We start from the raw sequence: 17,500 nt of genomic DNA, 5'->3' as shown, positions 1-17,500 counted from the left end.
CTCAATGCGTAATCTCAGCATTCAATGTGTATTCCTGAATAATCTCATTTTTCAATTATTCAACCATTTCATTTTACCGAGTTCAACATTAGCCAGATTAGTCAACATTTATATGTTTCGATGCAACAACAAGATGTTATTTGTAACAAGTAGTTTTGTTGGTTGGTTAATTGGTCACATTTTATTCATGAAATGGGTTGGATTGGTATTATTCTGGATACGGAAAAATAATTCTATTAGATCGAATAAGTACCTTGTGTCAGAATTGAGAAATTCTATGGCTCGAATCTTTAGTATTCTCTTATTTATCACCTGTGTCTACTATTTAGGCAGAATGCCGTCGCCTATTGTTACTAAGAAACTAAAAGAAGAAACTGCCGAAACGGAAGAAAGGGGGGAAAGTGAGGGAGAAACAGATGTAGAAATCGAAACAATTTCCGAAACGAAGGGGACTAAACAGGAAGAAGGATCCATCGAAGAAGACCCTTCCCCTTCCCTTTGTTCGGAAGAAAATTCGAAGTTAGAAATACTTAAACTTAAAGAAGATAAAGACCTCCTCTGGTTTGAAAAACCTCTTGTTACTCTTCTTTTCGACTATAAACGATGGAATCGTCCAGTGCGATATATCAAAAATGATCAATTTGAAGATGCTGTCCGAGACGAAATGTCACACTATTTTTTTTTTACATGTGAAAGTGATGGAAAAGAAAGAATCTCTTTTACATATCCACCTAGTTTGTCAATCTTTTTGGAAATGATAAAAGGAAAGATACTTTTGTCCACAACTGAAAAACCCTCTTCTGAAGAATTGTATAATAATTGGGTTTATACCAACAAAAAAAAAAAAACGAACATAAACAACGCATTTTTCAATAGAATTGATGCTCTAGAAAGGGGGTCTCTGAAACTGGATGTACTTGAAAAAAGGATTAGATTCTGCAATGATGAGACTGAACAAGACTGCCTGCCTGAAAGGTATGATCCTTTTTTGAACGGAACCCGCCGTGGAAGCGAAAAAAAAAAAAAGTATTTAAACTCAAGTTTGAATATGAATGAGGCTTTCTCAGAAGAAGGTTGGATTTGGATAAATAAATTTCATAATATACTTCCCACAAACTACCAAGAATTTGAAGAAAAAAAGGAAAAATTTGAGAGAAAATACTTCCTTCCAGAAGAAGGAAAACTTAATTCAGAAAATAGAACGAAATTTTTATTTGATGCGGTTACACCCGATAGACATCATCAAAGAATTATAAAGGAATCCATTGGAATAAAAGAAATACGTAAAGAAGTTCCTCAATGGTCATACAAATTGATTACCAGTTTGGATCAACAAGATGGAACAATTTTAGAAGAAACGGCTGAGGATCATGAAATTAGGTCAAGAAAGGCCAACCATGTAGTCATTTTTACAGATACCGAACGTACAAATAGTACAACGAATACTAATGATGAAGTAGAAGAAGTGTTTGTCCTACGTTATGCGCAAGAATCGGATTTTCGTCGAGATATAATCAAAGGTTCTATGCGCGCTCAAAGACGTAAAACAGGTATTTGGGAACCGTTTCAAACAAATATCCATTCCCCCCTTTTTTTGGACAGAATCTACAAAAAGTTTTTTTTTTCTGCTGATACCTCCCGAATTTGGAATCTTCTTTTTAAGAATTGGATGATAAAAAGTACGGAATTAAAAAATTCCAGTTTTGAGGAAGAGACAAAAGAAAAGGATAAAAAAAGGAAGAAGAAAGGGGAGGAAAATGACCGGCTAGCAGTAGCGGAAAGCTGGGATACTGTTCTATTTGGTCAATCAATAAGGGGTTGCTTGTTAATAGCCCACTCGATTTTTAGAAAATATATTGGATTGCCTTCATTGATAATAGCTAAAAACGTCAGCCGTATCTTATTATTTCAACCCCCGGAATGGAATGAGGATTGGAGAGAGTGGGGTAGAGAAATGCATGTTAAATGCACCTATAATGGTGTTCAATTATCCGAAATGGAATTTCCAAAAAATTGGTTAACAGAGGGTATTCAGATAAAGATCCTATATCCTTTCTATCCGAAACCTTGGAACAGTTCTAAGAAACGATCTCATCATAAAAATCCAAGGGGAATAAAGGAAAATTCTTGCTTTTTGACAGTCTGGGGGATGGAAACTGAATTTCCTTTTGGTTCTCCTCGAAGACGACCTTCTTTTTTAAAACCCATTTTTAAAGACCTAGAAAAAAGAATAACAAAAAAAAAAACACAAAGTTTTCTAGGTCTAAGAGTTTTAAAAGAAAAAACAAAAGGGTTTCTAAAGGACTCAAAAGAAAAAGAAAGCTGGACTCATAAAAAGGATTTTTTTCAAAAAAAAAGAATAAAAGAGCTTGGCAAAGTAAATCCAATTCTATTAGTTGGATTGAGAAAAGTATATGAATCGAGTGAAAATAAAAAAATTTCTCTCAAAGAAAATCAGATAGTTCATGAATCGTCAAGTCGAATTAGATCAATGTCTTGGACAAATTATTCACTAACAGAAAAAAAAACAGAAGATCTGGCTGATAGGACAAGTACAATTAAGAATCAAATTGAAAAAATAATAAATGACAAGAAAAAAACGTTTCTAATTCCAGATAGAAATATTAATCCTAACGATACAAGTTGTAACGATAAAAGATTAGAAGCGCCAAAAAGCTTTTTGCGGATATTCCAAAGAAGAAGTGCTAGATTAATACGTAAACGACACTCTTTTTTAAACTTTTTGATTGAAAAGATATATATGGACACCCTTCTATATCTCATTAATATTCCCAGGATCAATGCACAATTTTCCCTAGACTTAAAAAAAGGAGAGATTGATAAAAAAAGTTACAATGCTGAAATAAAGAAAGAAGAAGTTGAAGAAAAAAAAAAAAAAAAAATTCATGTAATTTCGACTAAAAAGAGGGAACTTTCAAATATTAGTAATAAGAATTTACATCATTTTTGTGCCCCAGTTGACTTGTCACAGGCATATGTATTTTACAAATTATCACAAACCCAAGTGATTAACAAATATCACATGAGATCTGTACTTCAATATAATGGAACGTCTTTTTTTCTTAAAGATAGAATAAAGAAATTTTTTGGAACACAAGGAATACTTTATTCTGAATCAAGACATAAAAAACTTAGCAATTTTGAAACGAATGGGTGGAAAAATTGGTTAAACAGTCATTATAACTATCAATATAATTTATCTAAGATTACATCGTCTCAATTAGCTCTACAAAAACAACGAAATGGAGTCAATCAAAGTCATACGATTTCAAACAAGGCATCAAGAAAATTGGATTCATATGAACAAAAAAATGTATTTCATTATAAGAAGCAAAATGCTTATGTAATGGATTCATTATCGAGTAAAACAAAAATTTTTAAAAAACAGTATGGATATGATCTTTTATCACAGAAATATATCAATTATAGAGAAGGGAAGGATTCATATATTTCTCTATCACCATTACAAGTAAAGGGAAGCCGAAAAATTCCCTATAACTACAACACAAATAAACCCCCAATTTTTTATATGCCGGCAGGCATATATATGAGTCATTATCTAGGAGAAGATTGTATTGTTGATACGGATAAAAATCCGGATAGAAAATATTTTGATTGGAGAATCGTTTCTTTTTGTCTTAGAAAGAAGATCGATATTGAGGCTTGGGCTAATATGGATACTGAGACCCGCATGGATAAAAATACTAAAACAGGAATTAACTATTATTCAATCATTAATCAAATTGATACGAAGGATCTTTCGTATCTTGCGATTGATAAACAAATAAAACCGTCCAGTGGAAAAAACTTTTTTTTTGATTGGATGGGGATGAATGAAGAAATACTAAACCGCCCCATATCAAATCTGCACCTTTGGTTCTTCCCAGAATTGTTGGGGCTATATGATACATATAGGATTAAACCGTGGATTATACCAACAAAATCACTTCTTTTCCATTTTAATGGAAAGAAAACCACCAGTGAAAATAAAAAGCTAAAAAAAAAAGATCTTGAATTAGAAAATCAAAATCAAGAAGAAAAAGAAGAATCAGACCAAGAAGAAAAAGAAGAATCAGACCAAGAAGATATTGGATCAGATCTATCAAACCAAGAAAAAGAAGTTAACGAGGATGACAGTGACTCATACATGAAAAAGAGTAGAAATCAAAATAAATGGAAGAGTACCACAGAAGCGGAACTAGATTTTTTCCTGAAAAGATATTTTATTTTTCAACTGAGATGGCATAGTTCTTTGGATCAAAGAATAATTAATAGTATCCAGATATATTGTCTCCTGCTTAGACTGAACAATCCAAAGCAAATTGCGATATCCTCTATTCAAAGAGGAGAAATGCGTCTGGATATATTGCTGATTCAAAAAGATCTAAATCTTACAGAATTGATAAACAAAGGAGTATTGATTATTGAACCTGTTCGCCTGTCTATACAAGGAGATGGACTTTTTATTATGTATCAAACCATAGTTATTTCACTGGTCCATAAGAGTAATCACCAAACTAATAGAAAAAACCAACAAAAAGAAAACGGTTATAATAATTCTTTTGATGAATCCATTAAAAGACATAGACATGAAAGGGTGCTTGAAAAGAGAGATGAAAAAAATTATGCTTTTGTTGTTCCTGAAAATATTTTAGCTCCTAGATGTCGTAGAGAATTGAGAATTCAAATTTGTTTAAACTCGGAAAAAAGAAATGTTTTGGATAGAAAGAAAACATTTTACAATAAGAACAACATAAAGAACTGCGGTACTTTTTTGGAGGAGAGCAAGCATCTTGATAAAGATCCAAAGAATTTAGATAGAGATAGAAATAAATTAATGAAATGGAAATTTTTTCTTTGGCCAAATTATCGATTAGAGGATTTAGCTTGTATGAATCGCTATTGGTTTGATACCAGTAATGGAAGTCGTTTCAGTATGTCAAGGATATATATGTATCCACGATTTACCATCAATTAATGGTAAATCTCCTTCCTATCTATAACGTGCCAGATATGGCATGATATATGAAGGCAAACAAATGTACCCGCACATTTGTCTTATATTTCTTTATATTCTGGTTTCCCGTATAGGATACTGATTCAATGACCTAAGAATCTTCTTCGGCTCAATTTTTCCCTTTCTTTTTTTGGGGGGGTTGAAGAACTCGACCAGCCTTTTGTATCTATATCCGAATGAAATTGCAAATTGGATTGATTCATTAAATTTGAAAGTAAAAGGTAGTATATGAAAAAATAAATTTTTTGTGTATACCAGAACCAGATTTTAAAAACCGATATTATTTTTACTGATCGATAAACTCCATTTTTTTATAAAATAAAAAAAGGAGAAGCGCTCTTTTTATGATAAAAAAATGCATTCATCTCAGTTATTTCGCAAAAAGAAAAAGAATAAAACAAGGGGTCCGTTTCCTTTGAATTTCAAGTATTAATTTTCACCAATAAAATGCGGAGACTCACTTTCCTTTTTGAATTTCACAAAAAGGACTTTTTATCTCAGAGAGGTATAGGGAAAACTCTGGTAAAACGGCAACGGTTGCTGGCTTATTTGTAAAAAAAAATAGAATACGTTATAAAGAATTAATTGGTCGGTTGGATATTCGGGAGCCAAAGACTAGTTAAGTTAATTTGAAGCTTTAGTTTGAATTATTTGATTTATTAGATCTTGAATTTTTATGAACTTTGTTTCGTTTTCAGCAATTCATGGAATAATGAATCGGGGAAAAAATATGACTGTATCAGCTACAAGAAAAGACCTCATGATAGTCAATATGGGTCCTCACCACCCATCGATGCATGGCGTTCTTCGACTCATCATTACTCTAGATGGTGAAGACGTTATTGACTGTGAACCTATATTGGGTTATTTACACAGAGGGATGGAAAAAATAGCGGAAAACCGAACAATTATACAATATCTGCCTTATGTAACGCGTTGGGATTATTTAGCTACTATGTTTACCGAGGCAATAACGGTAAATGGACCAGAACAGTTAGGAAATATTCAAGTTCCTAAAAGAGCCCGTTATATCAGAGTAATTATGTTGGAACTGAGTCGTATAGCCTCTCATTTATTATGGCTTGGCCCTTTTATGGCGGATATAGGTGCGCAGACTCCTTTCTTCTATATTTTCAGAGAGAGAGAATTGATATATGATCTATTTGAAGCTGCCACAGGTATGCGAATGATGCATAATTATTTTCGTATCGGAGGAGTAGCTGCTGATCTACCTCATGGCTGGATAGATAAATGTTTAGATTTCTGCGATTATTTTTTAACCGGGGTTGCTGAATATCAAAAGCTTATTACGCGAAATCCTATTTTTTTAGAACGCGTTGAGGGGGTAGGCGTTGTTGGTGGAGAGGAGGCAATAAATTGGGGTTTATCAGGGCCAATGCTACGAGCTTCCGGAATACAATGGGATCTTCGGAAAGTCGATCATTATGAGTGTTACGACGAGTTTGACTGGGAAGTACAATGGCAAAAAGAAGGGGATTCATTAGCCCGTTACTTAGTCCGAATCGGTGAAATGACAGAATCCATAAAAATAATTCAACAAGCTTTGGAAGGAATTCCGGGAGGGCCCTATGAAAATTTAGAAGCCCGACGCTTTGATAAAGCAGGGGATTCTGACTGGAATGATTTTGACTATAGATTTATTAGTAAAAAAACATCTCCCACTTTTGAATTGTCAAAACAAGAACTTTATGTGAGAGTAGAAGCCCCAAAGGGGGAATTGGGAATTTTTCTGATAGGGGATCATAGTGCTTTTCCTTGGAGATGGAAAATTCGTCCTCCGGGTTTTATCAATTTGCAAATTCTTCCTCAGTTAGTTAAAAGAATGAAATTGGCGGATATTATGACGATACTAGGTAGTATAGATATCATTATGGGAGAAGTTGATCGTTAATATGATAATTGATACGACAGAATTACAGGCTATCAATTCTTTTTTCAGATTGGAATCCTTAAAGGGGGTCTATGGTCTTATATGGTTGCTTGTCCCTATTTTTACTCCTGTATTGGGAATCACGATAGGAATACTAGTTATTGTGTGGTTAGAAAGAAAAATATCTGCGGGGGTACAACAACGTATTGGACCCGAATACGCGGGTCCTTTGGGAATTCTTCAAGCTCTAGCAGACGGGACAAAATTACTTTTTAAAGAGGATCTTCTCCCATCTAGAGGGGATATTCTTTTATTCAGTCTCGGACCCTCTATAGCAGTCATATCCATTTTACTAAGTTATTCAGTAATTCCTTTTGGATATCGTCTTGTTTTAGCTGATCTCAGTATAGGTGTTTTTTTATGGATTTCTATTTCAAGTATTGCTCCTATTGGACTTCTTATGTCAGGATATGGGTCAAATAATAAATATTCTTTTTTGGGTGGTCTACGAGCTGCTGCTCAATCGATTAGTTATGAAATACCATTAACTCCATGTGTGTTATCAATATCTCTACGTGCGATTCGTTGGGGCATGAACTTTTACCTAATTTTTTCTAGGAAAGAAGTTGAATGGAGTGAATAGAGATCCTCGTTTTTTTATTCGTCATTCGGGGTGATGACCTAAACCAGATAGTTATATGAGTGAAACAAAACAGCTTCTAAATTAGCTGTAAAAAGGTTGAGACTCATTCCCTATGTACAAGAGTTAAGCAAAAAAAGAGAAATTACCCCAAGGTTGGTTGATTAGTCATCACGGTTTGAAGCGGGTAGAAAAGATCAACTGGCTAGAGTTTTGTTTTAACTATTCTATTATATTGTATGTATTACCATACCGGGGATCGAGCAAAAATGAGTGGACGGTTAGGAACACCAAAATACACAAAGGATTAGTAACGGAGATAATGTAAGTTACCAAAAAAGGTATTTCTGCATAAACGGAATCATAATGGGGCTTTAAGTTGGTAGAAACGATAAAGTAGTACTTCCCCACGATCCCGATCCCGAGTATGGTCCTATCCACAGGTGAAATAAATAATTATCAGGAACGAAGTAATCCTTTTTTTTTTGAGCCCACTTTTACTTTTCTTAGAAAGAAGAATAGGAACGAAATAAATAGGTTGAAATGCCTACTTAGACAACGAGTATTTTATTCAAGGATTAAGTTATTACTGAATAAAGACAAACTTAAATTATAAAGGATAAGATCAATTCGGAAGCACCCTTTTTTCTATTATAGCAGACGGAATTGCATTGGTTTAATTTGTGACTCCTCGATACATCTTGATTCTATCTAACACATATCGAGATAATACCGAACCAGTCCTTAGATTTAGTTAAGGCCATCGAGGAGCCGTATGAGGCTGAAGTCTCATGTACGGTTCTGCAATAGCGATGGAAGCAGTGATGTTATCACCTACTATAATTATCTAACAGTTCAAGTACAGTTGATATAGTTGAGGCGCAGTCAAAATATGGTTTTTGGGGGTGGAATCTGTGGCGTCAACCTATAGGTTTTGCAGTTTTTGTAATTTCTTCCCTAGCAGAATGTGAGAGGTTACCCTTTGATTTACCAGAAGCCGAAGAAGAATTAGTAGCAGGTTATCAAACCGAATATTCAGGTATAAAATTTGGTTTATTTTATGTTGCTTCCTATCTAAATCTACTAGTTTCTTCATTATTTGTAACAGTTCTTTATTTAGGGGGTTGGAATCTTTCTCTTCCGTACATATTTCTTCCTCATTTCGAAATTTCTGAAGTGGGTGGAGTTTTTGGAATGACAATTGGTATTTTTATTACATTAGCTAAAGCTTATTTGTTCCTGTTCATTCCTATTACAACAAGATGGACTTTACCTAGGATGAGAATGGATCAACTATTAAATCTTGGGTGGAAGTTTCTTTTACCTATTTCTCTAGGGAATCTATTATTGACAACTTCTTTCCAACTCTTTTCACTCTAAGAGCATACGATATTCTATTCTCTATTTAGAACTTCTCTCAAACAAGAGAAAGAAACTTAAAATTATTCATAGATATTCACGATATGCTCCCTATGGTAACTGGGTTCATTAATTATGGTCAACAAACAGTAAGAGCTGCAAGATATATTGGTCAAAGTTTCATGATTACCTTATCCCACACGAATCGTTTACCCGTAACTATTCAATATCCTTATGAAAAATTGATCACATCAGAGCGTTTCCGCGGTCGAATCCACTTTGAATTTGATAAATGCATTGCTTGTGAAGTATGTGTTCGTGTATGCCCTATAGATCTGCCCGTAGTTGATTGGAAATTGGAAACGGATATTCGAAAAAAGCGATTGCTTAACTATAGTATTGATTTTGGAATCTGTATTTTTTGTGGGAACTGCGTCGAGTATTGTCCAACAAACTGTTTATCAATGACTGAAGAATATGAACTTTCTACATATGATCGTCACGAATTGAATTATAATCAAATTGCTTTGGGTCGGTTACCAATGACAGTAATTGGAGATTACACGATTCGAACCATTATGAATTCTACTCAAATAAAAAAAGCCACGGGTAAACTCCTTGATTCAAGAACTATTACCGATTACTAAGATTTCGTTTTAATCTAAAGGAGCGGAGCTTCTTTTATTTTGTTCGGTTAATAACTAAAAAAAAACGCGCTCTTATTGATTGGTGATTTGCGAGAATCACGGCTTACTATTCGCGAGAATTTCTATATATAAGCAATCGGATAGAGAAATGGAATGAATTAATCTATCTACATCAACCCACACCCCGTATAGGATTAAATTAAATAAGTAACTTATCATAAAAATAGGGTAACTTTCTTTTTCTGGTCTAGTCAATAAGATTATGAAACATTTCGACTTATTTATCTCTTATTTTACATATAATGGATTTAACTGGACCAATACATGATTTTCTTTTAGTTTTTTTGGGATTGGGTCTTATAGTAGGAGGTCTAGGAGTGGTATTACTTACTAATCCTATTTTTTCTGCCTTTTCATTGGGATTGGTTCTTGTTTGTATATCCTTATTTCATATTCCATCGAATTCCCATTTTGTAGCTGCTGCACAACTCCTTATTTATGTGGGAGCCATAAATGTCTTAATTATATTCGCTGTTATGTTCATGAACGATTCAGAATATTACAATGATTTCAGTCTTTGGACTGTTGGGGATGGGGTAACTTCACTGGTTTGTACAAGTATTTTTGTTTCACTAATAACTACTATTCCAGATACGTCATGGTACGGGGTTATTTGGACTACAAGATCAAACCAGATTTTGGAGCAAGATTTGATAAATAAAGGTCAACAAATCGGGATTCATTTATCAACTGATTTTTTTCTTCCTTTTGAGCTTATTTCTATAATTCTTTTAGTTTCTTTGATAGGTGCAATTGCTATGGCTCGTCAGTAATAAATACCGAGAAAAAAGAATTATTTTGTTCTGGCTTAGCCTATCCATTTTCCTTCAATTCCATGGTCAGATTTTTCAGGTATAAAATGTAAATTTTTTCTTTTAGTTCAATCTATTAACAATATCTTCCTTAGTTCTGTACTTGTTAGATTCGAGTCAACCAAATTCGTTAAGGTTGAATTGTTGTTCATATTGAAATTAAAGAAATTCAGATTGAGGAGGGTTTGGTTAATGCTGCTTGAACATGAACTTGTTTTGAGTGCCTATTTATTTTCTATTGGTATTTATGGATTGATCACAAGTCGAAATATGGTTAGAGCACTTATGTGTCTTGAGCTTATATTGAATGCAGTTAATATGAATTTCGTAACATTTTCTGATTTATTTGATAGTCGTCAATTAAAAGGAGACATTTTTTCCATTTTTGTTATAGCTATTGCAGCCGCTGAAGCAGCTATTGGGCCAGCTATTGTTTCGTCCATTTATCGTAACAAAAAATCAATTCGTATCAATCAATCGAATTTGTTGAATAAATAATGGTAATTAGATTAATGTGTTAATCATACAAATAACGAATAAAATATTTATCAATGCAAATTAATATTATATACGACAGAAGCGACTATGTTTGCTAAAGAGTAATAAATCAAAGTATCTTGGCCCTCTCTCCTGACCAAATATATAAGTTAATTTTTTAGAAAACAATTTTGGTTAATTATTGATTCGTCTGGTGTCTACAATATATGATTCCGTTTTTTTACTAGATCGAAAATTTATGATGTTCAAAAAGTGGATAGATCCAATGTCACATTCAGTAAAGATTTATGATACATGCATAGGGTGCACTCAATGTGTACGAGCCTGCCCCACAGATGTATTAGAAATGATACCTTGGGACGGATGTAAAGCTAAGCAAATAGCTTCTGCTCCAAGAACAGAAGACTGTGTGGGTTGTAAGAGATGTGAATCCGCTTGTCCAACAGATTTCTTGAGTGTCCGAGTTTATTTATGGCATGAGACAACTCGCAGCATGGGTCTAGCTTATTGATACGTTCCAGAAAGCTTAACTTGAATCCATTTTTTTATCTTTACCGACAAAACCCCGTGCTCGAAATAGGCTATTTTCTCGAGTACGGGGTTTTCTGGTCAAAGTGTATCTTATCTTGTCTTTACTACGAATTTTTTTCCTTGGTTAACAATAATTGTTGTTTTGCCGATATTCGCGGGTTTTTCCATTTTCTTTCTCCCTCATAGAGGAAATAAGGTCATCCGATGGTATACTATATCTATATGCCTATTGGAACTACTTCTAACGACCTATGTATTCTGTTATCATTTCCAATTGGACGATCCATTAATTCAATTAGAACAGGATTTTAAATGGATTAATTTTTTTGATTTTCACTGGAGACTCGGAATCGATGGAATTTCCATAGGACCCATTTTATTGACGGGATTCATCACAACTTTAGCTACTTTAGCGGCCCGGCCAGTTACTCGGGATTCACGACTGTTCCATTTCTTAATGTTAGCAATGTACAGCGGTCAAATAGGACCTTTTTCTTCTCGAGATCTTTTACTTTTTTTTATCATGTGGGAGTTAGAATTAATTCCTGTTTACCTACTTTTATCCATGTGGGGGGGGAAGAAGCGTTTGTACTCAGCTACAAAGTTTATTTTGTACACTGCAGGGGGTTCTATTTTTCTCTTAATGGGAGTTCTTGGTATGGGTTTATATGCTTCTAACGAACCAACATTGAATTTCGAAACATTAGCGAATCAATCATATCCTGTGGCATTAGAAATAATATTCTATTTTGGTTTTCTTATTGCTTATGCTGTCAAATCACCGATTATACCTCTACATACATGGTTACCAGATACCCACGGAGAAGCACATTACAGTACATGTATGCTTCTAGCCGGAATCTTATTAAAAATGGGAGCATATGGGTTGGTTCGGATCAATATGGAATTATTACCCCATGCTCATTCCCTTTTTTCTCCCTGGTTGATTATTGTAGGCACAGGGCAAATAATCTATGCAGCTTTAACATCTCCTGGGCAACGCAATTTAAAAAAGAGAATAGCCTACTCTTCCGTATCTCATATGGGTTTTACAATTATAGGAATAGCCTCCGTAACCGATATGGGACTCAACGGGGCCATTTTGCAAATAATTTCTCATGGATTTATTGGTGCGGCGCTTTTTTTCTTGGCAGGAACGAGTTATGATAGAATACGTCTCGTTTATCTCGACGAAATGGGAGGAATCGCTATCCCAATGCCAAAAATATTTACAATGTTCAGTAGTTTCTCGATGGCTTCTCTTGCATTGCCGGGAATGAGTGGTTTTGTTGCCGAATTGGTAATCTTTTTTGGCATAATTACCAGCCCCAAATATCTTTTAATGCCAAAAATACTCATTACTTTTGTAATGGCAATTGGAATGATATTAACTCCTATTTATTCATTATCTATGTCACGCCAGATGTTTTATGGATACAAGCAATTTAATGCCAAAAATTCTTATTTTTTTGATTCTGGACCACGAGAACTTTTTGTTTCAATCTGTATCTTTCTGCCAGTAATAGGCATTGGTATTTATCCAGATTTCGTTCTCTCACTATCAGTTGACAAGGTAGAAGCTATTTTATCTAATTACTTTTCTCGATAATTTGCATGAATAAGACATAAAAGAAAAAGAAGTCTTATTTTTCCTTATCTTAATCTTAAATAAAAAAAGAAGTGAATTGTAATCAGATACGTTTGGAGTTTTAGAGAACCGGTTCAATTACTACTTGATTGAACCGGTTCTCTAAAACTCACACAAACTTTCATTACATATGCTAGTTCTATGTATTAGGTCACGTCTTCGATTAAGATGCTAATGTGAATGAACCATAACTATGTAGGCCTATTCCTAATAGATTGACCCCAAAATAGCATACCCAAATTATAAGAAATCCCATAGAAGCTACAATTGCGGAATTTGTGCCTTGAAAATTTTGGTTGGTTCTAATATGTAAATAAATAGCAAATATAGTCCAAGTAATAAATGCCCAAGTTTCTTTGGGGTCCCAATTCCAATATGACCCCCACGCCTCATTAGCCCACACTGCTCCTGAAAGAATACCAACCGTTAAAAAGATAAATCCTAGACTAATAACACGATAACTCCAACGATCCAATTGCTGAATCAATTGATATCTGTGATAATTTCTAAATGAAAGTAAAGAATTGTTTAGTATAGCATTGCTTCTTTCATTTACATATTGAATCTCATCAAAATCAAATGAAAACGGCCCAATTAATGAATGATTGTTTTTACCAAAGACCCTTAGGCTTTTTCGAAATGTAATGACTAGAAGAGATACTGATAATAATGATCCACATAAAAGAGCTGCATAGCTCAATATCATCATACTTACGTGCATCATTAACCACTGAGATTGGAGGGCAGGTACTAATATTGTGGATTGATGCATTTCAGTCAAAAGACCTGAAGTAGCAAATCCTTGGGTAAAAATAGTACTTGGTGCAGTTATTGCGCTTAAATCATTTTTATGATTCCATATTTTAGGAACCATATGAATAATGGAAAAGCCCCATGAAAGGAATATTAATGATTCATATAAATCACTTAAGGGAAAATGTTCCGAATAAATCCAACGAGTAACTAATAATCCTGTTATACAAAAAAAGGTAGCTATCATGCCCTTTTCTGACGAATCATGTAGTCCTATGGTTTCGTGGACTAATAGGGTCATCAAATAAATCGTAATTACAATTGAAACAATTGAAAAAGAGATGTGAGTTAATATATGTTCTAAAGTCGAAAATATCATAAAAAATCCTAAAATAAAAAGGGAGTCCTTTAACACTGGAATGGAAATGCGTAATCCATTTCATTTTCATTATAGAATTTATTGTATCTCTTTTAGAAGATGCCGCCACTCGGACTCGAACCGAGATGCTCTAGCACTGCTTCCTAAGAGCAGCGTGTCTACCGATTTCACCATAGCGGCTTGCTCGAAAGCATAATAGCCCATCCGCACTCAAACGTCGAGATTGTAAGGAGTCAATTCAATGTAATATTTTTTAGGAAAAATGCAAATCAAATTAAAGGCCCCCTCTCATTTCTATTTGAACGTTCAATAATCTCTTATAGGATGATTTTCGTCTTAACGATTGACTTTTCGAGAGGTTTCCGTTCTCCCAAAACGGATTAGTCGGAACTAGAGAGTTCTGCTCTCAATTCAGGTATAGAAATAAAAAACCCCTTTCTTTATTGATTCTTTTTTGATGATTTCATGGGTCCGAACAAAACGAAAAAATCTATTGTATCCATAGTCATTAAAAAAACCTCAAAATAAAAGTGAAACTTTCTATCAAGTACTATGTTTTTTCGTTTGACCAAAAAAACATAGTACCTTTTTATTTCGGAAATGAAAGGCTTCCTATCCTAAATACGACAATCGAAAGTGCCACCTCATATTGATCAGTTAAAAATAGAAGTTAATGGGAATCGTTCATCTTATCAATTTAATTAGCAAATTCATCGAGGCATATCGATTTAGATTATTCCAATACTTGTTTATTTGTTTGTTGCACAAAAAAACTTTTTGACTTCCCGGTAGAAAGAGATTTTGCTAAGGAAAAAGCTTTTAGCGCAGCCAAATATCCTTTTCTTTTCCAAATGTTTTTACGAATACGCTTTTTTGATATAGAAGTACGTTTCTTTGGAACGGCCATTTTAAAATAAAGAGGTTACTCATTGTTATAGTTGGATGTGAAAGACATGTATTGTTCAAAACGGGTCATTTTTTTCTTTAGCTATATATTTATCCCTAGATCATACTTTCTTGATAATATACAATATGGATGTGTGAGTCCCATATAGGATTTCCGGAGAAAAGTTGGATATCTTAATTTCTTCTTTATTTTCGGAATACTTTAATTCACATTTTTATTACATACAATATCCAAATAAAGAAGAATTTTTATATACTAATCTTCGTTCGAATCTATATCTATGTCACCGTCATAAAAAAGGGGGCTACGGCTCATCGTATTCTATTTTATTTAAGAAAATAAAGAGAAAAATTGGAAAACGCTTACCTTAATTTAAGAGAAGAATACTGTAACTGTAACCTTTTTTCTAGAAATTCATCAATTCAATAGAGTACAGTACCCTTAATTAAATGAAAATTTCAAAATAGGAAAAAAGGAATGAGACTGATTGGAATCTGTTAATATAATAAACACTTGAGAAAAAGCCATTTAACTAAGTCCGTTTTTCAATTCTACACGAAGTCGTGGGTATCAAAGTGCCGAATATCGTAGAGTTTTCTAAAAGTATCCGTTGTTTTTGGGGAATAGAATCTAGAATCCACCCGAGAAGAATTAGTAAAGTCTTACAAATATACTAACTCAAATCACAAGGTCTTTTTTGGGGGTCAAGTTTTTGATAGATCCTATGTTCAATAAAGTTATTGATGGATCTTACATACCAGAATAAAGCACTTTTTTACTATAATTAAATTACTTAATTGTTTTTCCTTGATCAATGAATATGGATTATAATAATAATAAAGAAATTGAAATTGCATATTCTGATTCTGTATCTTCATAAATATCCTAGTTAATCACTAAGCGGTACCTTTTTAAAAATGATTTGATTTTTTGACCTATTGTAACTTCTGAGTTTTTCTTTTTTGGAGGGAAAGAATTAGAAAGGTTTAAGAATTCAAAATTCTATTTTAGTTCTGTCTTTTCTTTATTTTATTGCTCCTTCCGAAAGATATAAGAGCTGGTGAATTGAAAAAAAAAGTTTTATTTTCTTATGGAACATACATATCAATATGCATGGATCATACCTTTCGTTCCACTTCCAGTTCCTATAGCAATAGGGGTGGGGCTTCTCCTTGTTCCAACGACAACAAAAAACCTCCGCCGTTTCTGGGCTTTTCTTAGTGTTTTATTACTAAGTATAGTTATGCTTTTTTCAATCGATCTGTCTATTCAACAAATGAATGGTAGTTCCATCTATCAATATTTATGGTCTTGGACTATAAATAATGATTTTTCTTTAGAGTTTGGCGACTTGATCGATCCACTTACTTCTATTATGTTAATATTAATCACTACTGTTGGAATTATGGTTCTTATTTATAGTGATAATTATATGTCTCATGATGAAGGATATTTGAGATTTTTTGCTTATATGAGTTTTTCCAATACTTCCATGTTAGGATTAGTTACTAGTTCAAATTTAATACAAATTTATATTTTTTGGGAGTTAGTTGGAATGTGCTCGTATCTATTAATAGGTTTTTGGTTCACACGACCAATTGCAGCAAATGCTTGTCAAAAAGCGTTTGTAACTAATCGTGTAGGGGATTTTGGTTTATTATTAGGAATCTTAGGTCTTTATTGGATAACGGGTAGTTTTGAATTTCGAGATTTGTTTAAAATAGTCACTAACTTGATTGAGAATAATGGTTTAAATTCTTTATTTCTTACTCTGTGTGCCGCCCTATTATTCCTTGGTGCAGTTGCAAAATCTGCACAATTCCCCCTTCATGTATGGTTACCTGATGCCATGGAGGGGCCTACCCCTATTTCAGCTCTTATACACGCTGCTACTATGGTAGCAGCGGGAATTTTTCTTGTAGCTCGACTTTACCCTCTTTTCACAGTTATACCTTACATAATGAACCTTATTTCTTTGATAGGTATTATAACCGTACTTTTAGGAGCCACTTTGGCTCTTGCCCAAAGAGACATTAAGAGAAGTTTAGCTTATTCGACAATGTCGCAGTTGGGTTATATTATGTTAGCTTTAGGTATGGGATCATATCGAGCTGCTTTATTTCATTTGATCACCCATGCCTATTCAAAAGCATTATTATTTTTAGGCTCCGGATCCATTATTCATTGTATGGAAAGTATTGTTGGATATTCTCCAAATCAAAGTCAAAATATGGCTCTTATGGGCGGGTTAACAAAATATATGCCGATTACGAAAACAGCTTTTTTGATAGGTACACTTTCTCTTTGTGGTATTCCACCTCTTGCTTGCTTTTGGTC

General features: G+C 33.7%; 12 protein-coding genes and 1 non-coding gene across 13 annotated transcripts in view, besides 2 other annotated features; 10 read left to right on the top strand and 3 right to left on the bottom strand. All coding sequences in view use genetic code 11, as the record gives it.

Annotated features, from left to right (window-relative positions):
* Positions 1 to 560: part of an inverted repeat (inverted repeat A; IRA) that runs on past the window's edge.
* The window catches only part of ycf1 (hypothetical chloroplast RF1), a 5,355-nt gene extending 356 nt beyond the window's left edge, over positions 1 to 4,999 (top strand). Inside the window, exon 1 of the mRNA in view lies at positions 1 to 4,999. This exon is cut by the window's left edge and continues 356 nt beyond it. Coding sequence (YP_009235040.1) covers positions 1 to 4,999 — 4,999 coding nt within the window.
* Positions 561 to 17,500: part of a sequence feature (small single copy region; SSC) that runs on past the window's edge.
* On the top strand, positions 5,383 to 5,457 carry rps15 (ribosomal protein S15). The gene has a single exon. The coding sequence runs from the start codon at positions 5,383 to 5,385 to the stop codon at positions 5,455 to 5,457; it is 75 nt and encodes a 24-aa protein (YP_009235039.1).
* ndhH (NADH dehydrogenase subunit 7) lies at positions 5,769 to 6,950 on the top strand. Its single transcript has one exon. The coding sequence runs from the start codon at positions 5,769 to 5,771 to the stop codon at positions 6,948 to 6,950; it is 1,182 nt and encodes a 393-aa protein (YP_009235038.1).
* On the top strand, positions 6,952 to 8,949 carry ndhA (NADH dehydrogenase subunit 1). The gene is made up of 2 exons: positions 6,952 to 7,504; positions 8,414 to 8,949. Exons 1-2 carry the CDS (start codon positions 6,952 to 6,954, stop codon positions 8,947 to 8,949), a joined length of 1,089 nt encoding a protein of 362 aa, YP_009235037.1.
* ndhI (NADH dehydrogenase subunit I) lies at positions 9,033 to 9,575 on the top strand. The gene has a single exon. It carries the CDS (start codon positions 9,033 to 9,035, stop codon positions 9,573 to 9,575), a length of 543 nt encoding a protein of 180 aa, YP_009235036.1.
* Positions 9,878 to 10,408, top strand: ndhG (NADH dehydrogenase subunit 6). The gene has a single exon. The coding sequence runs from the start codon at positions 9,878 to 9,880 to the stop codon at positions 10,406 to 10,408; it is 531 nt and encodes a 176-aa protein (YP_009235035.1).
* On the top strand, positions 10,640 to 10,945 carry ndhE (NADH dehydrogenase subunit 4L). The gene has a single exon. The coding sequence runs from the start codon at positions 10,640 to 10,642 to the stop codon at positions 10,943 to 10,945; it is 306 nt and encodes a 101-aa protein (YP_009235034.1).
* Positions 11,211 to 11,456, top strand: psaC (photosystem I subunit VII). The gene has a single exon. It carries the CDS (start codon positions 11,211 to 11,213, stop codon positions 11,454 to 11,456), a length of 246 nt encoding a protein of 81 aa, YP_009235033.1.
* On the top strand, positions 11,583 to 13,085 carry ndhD (NADH dehydrogenase subunit 4). The gene is given in 1 exon segment: positions 11,583 to 13,085. A coding segment is annotated over 1 exon segment (1,503 nt).
* On the bottom strand, positions 13,288 to 14,256 carry ccsA (cytochrome c biogenesis protein). The gene has a single exon. The coding sequence runs from the start codon at positions 14,254 to 14,256 to the stop codon at positions 13,288 to 13,290; it is 969 nt and encodes a 322-aa protein (YP_009235031.1).
* trnL-UAG lies at positions 14,357 to 14,436 on the bottom strand. Its single transcript has one exon. It is a non-coding gene; the product is annotated as a tRNA-Leu (tRNA).
* On the bottom strand, positions 14,990 to 15,163 carry rpl32 (ribosomal protein L32). The gene has a single exon. The coding sequence runs from the start codon at positions 15,161 to 15,163 to the stop codon at positions 14,990 to 14,992; it is 174 nt and encodes a 57-aa protein (YP_009235030.1).
* The window catches only part of ndhF (NADH dehydrogenase subunit 5), a 2,226-nt gene continuing 979 nt past the window's right edge, over positions 16,254 to 17,500 (top strand). The window contains exon 1 of the mRNA in view: positions 16,254 to 17,500. This exon is cut by the window's right edge and continues 979 nt beyond it. Within this exon, the coding sequence (YP_009235029.1) occupies positions 16,254 to 17,500 (1,247 nt within the window).

This window comes from Papaver somniferum, chloroplast, assembly GCF_003573695.1.
Source record: "Papaver somniferum chloroplast, complete genome".
NCBI lineage: Eukaryota > Viridiplantae > Streptophyta > Magnoliopsida > Ranunculales > Papaveraceae > Papaver > Papaver somniferum.
The sequence above is the reverse complement of the archived record's forward strand: the minus strand, read 5'-3'. Positions and strand labels throughout refer to the sequence as shown.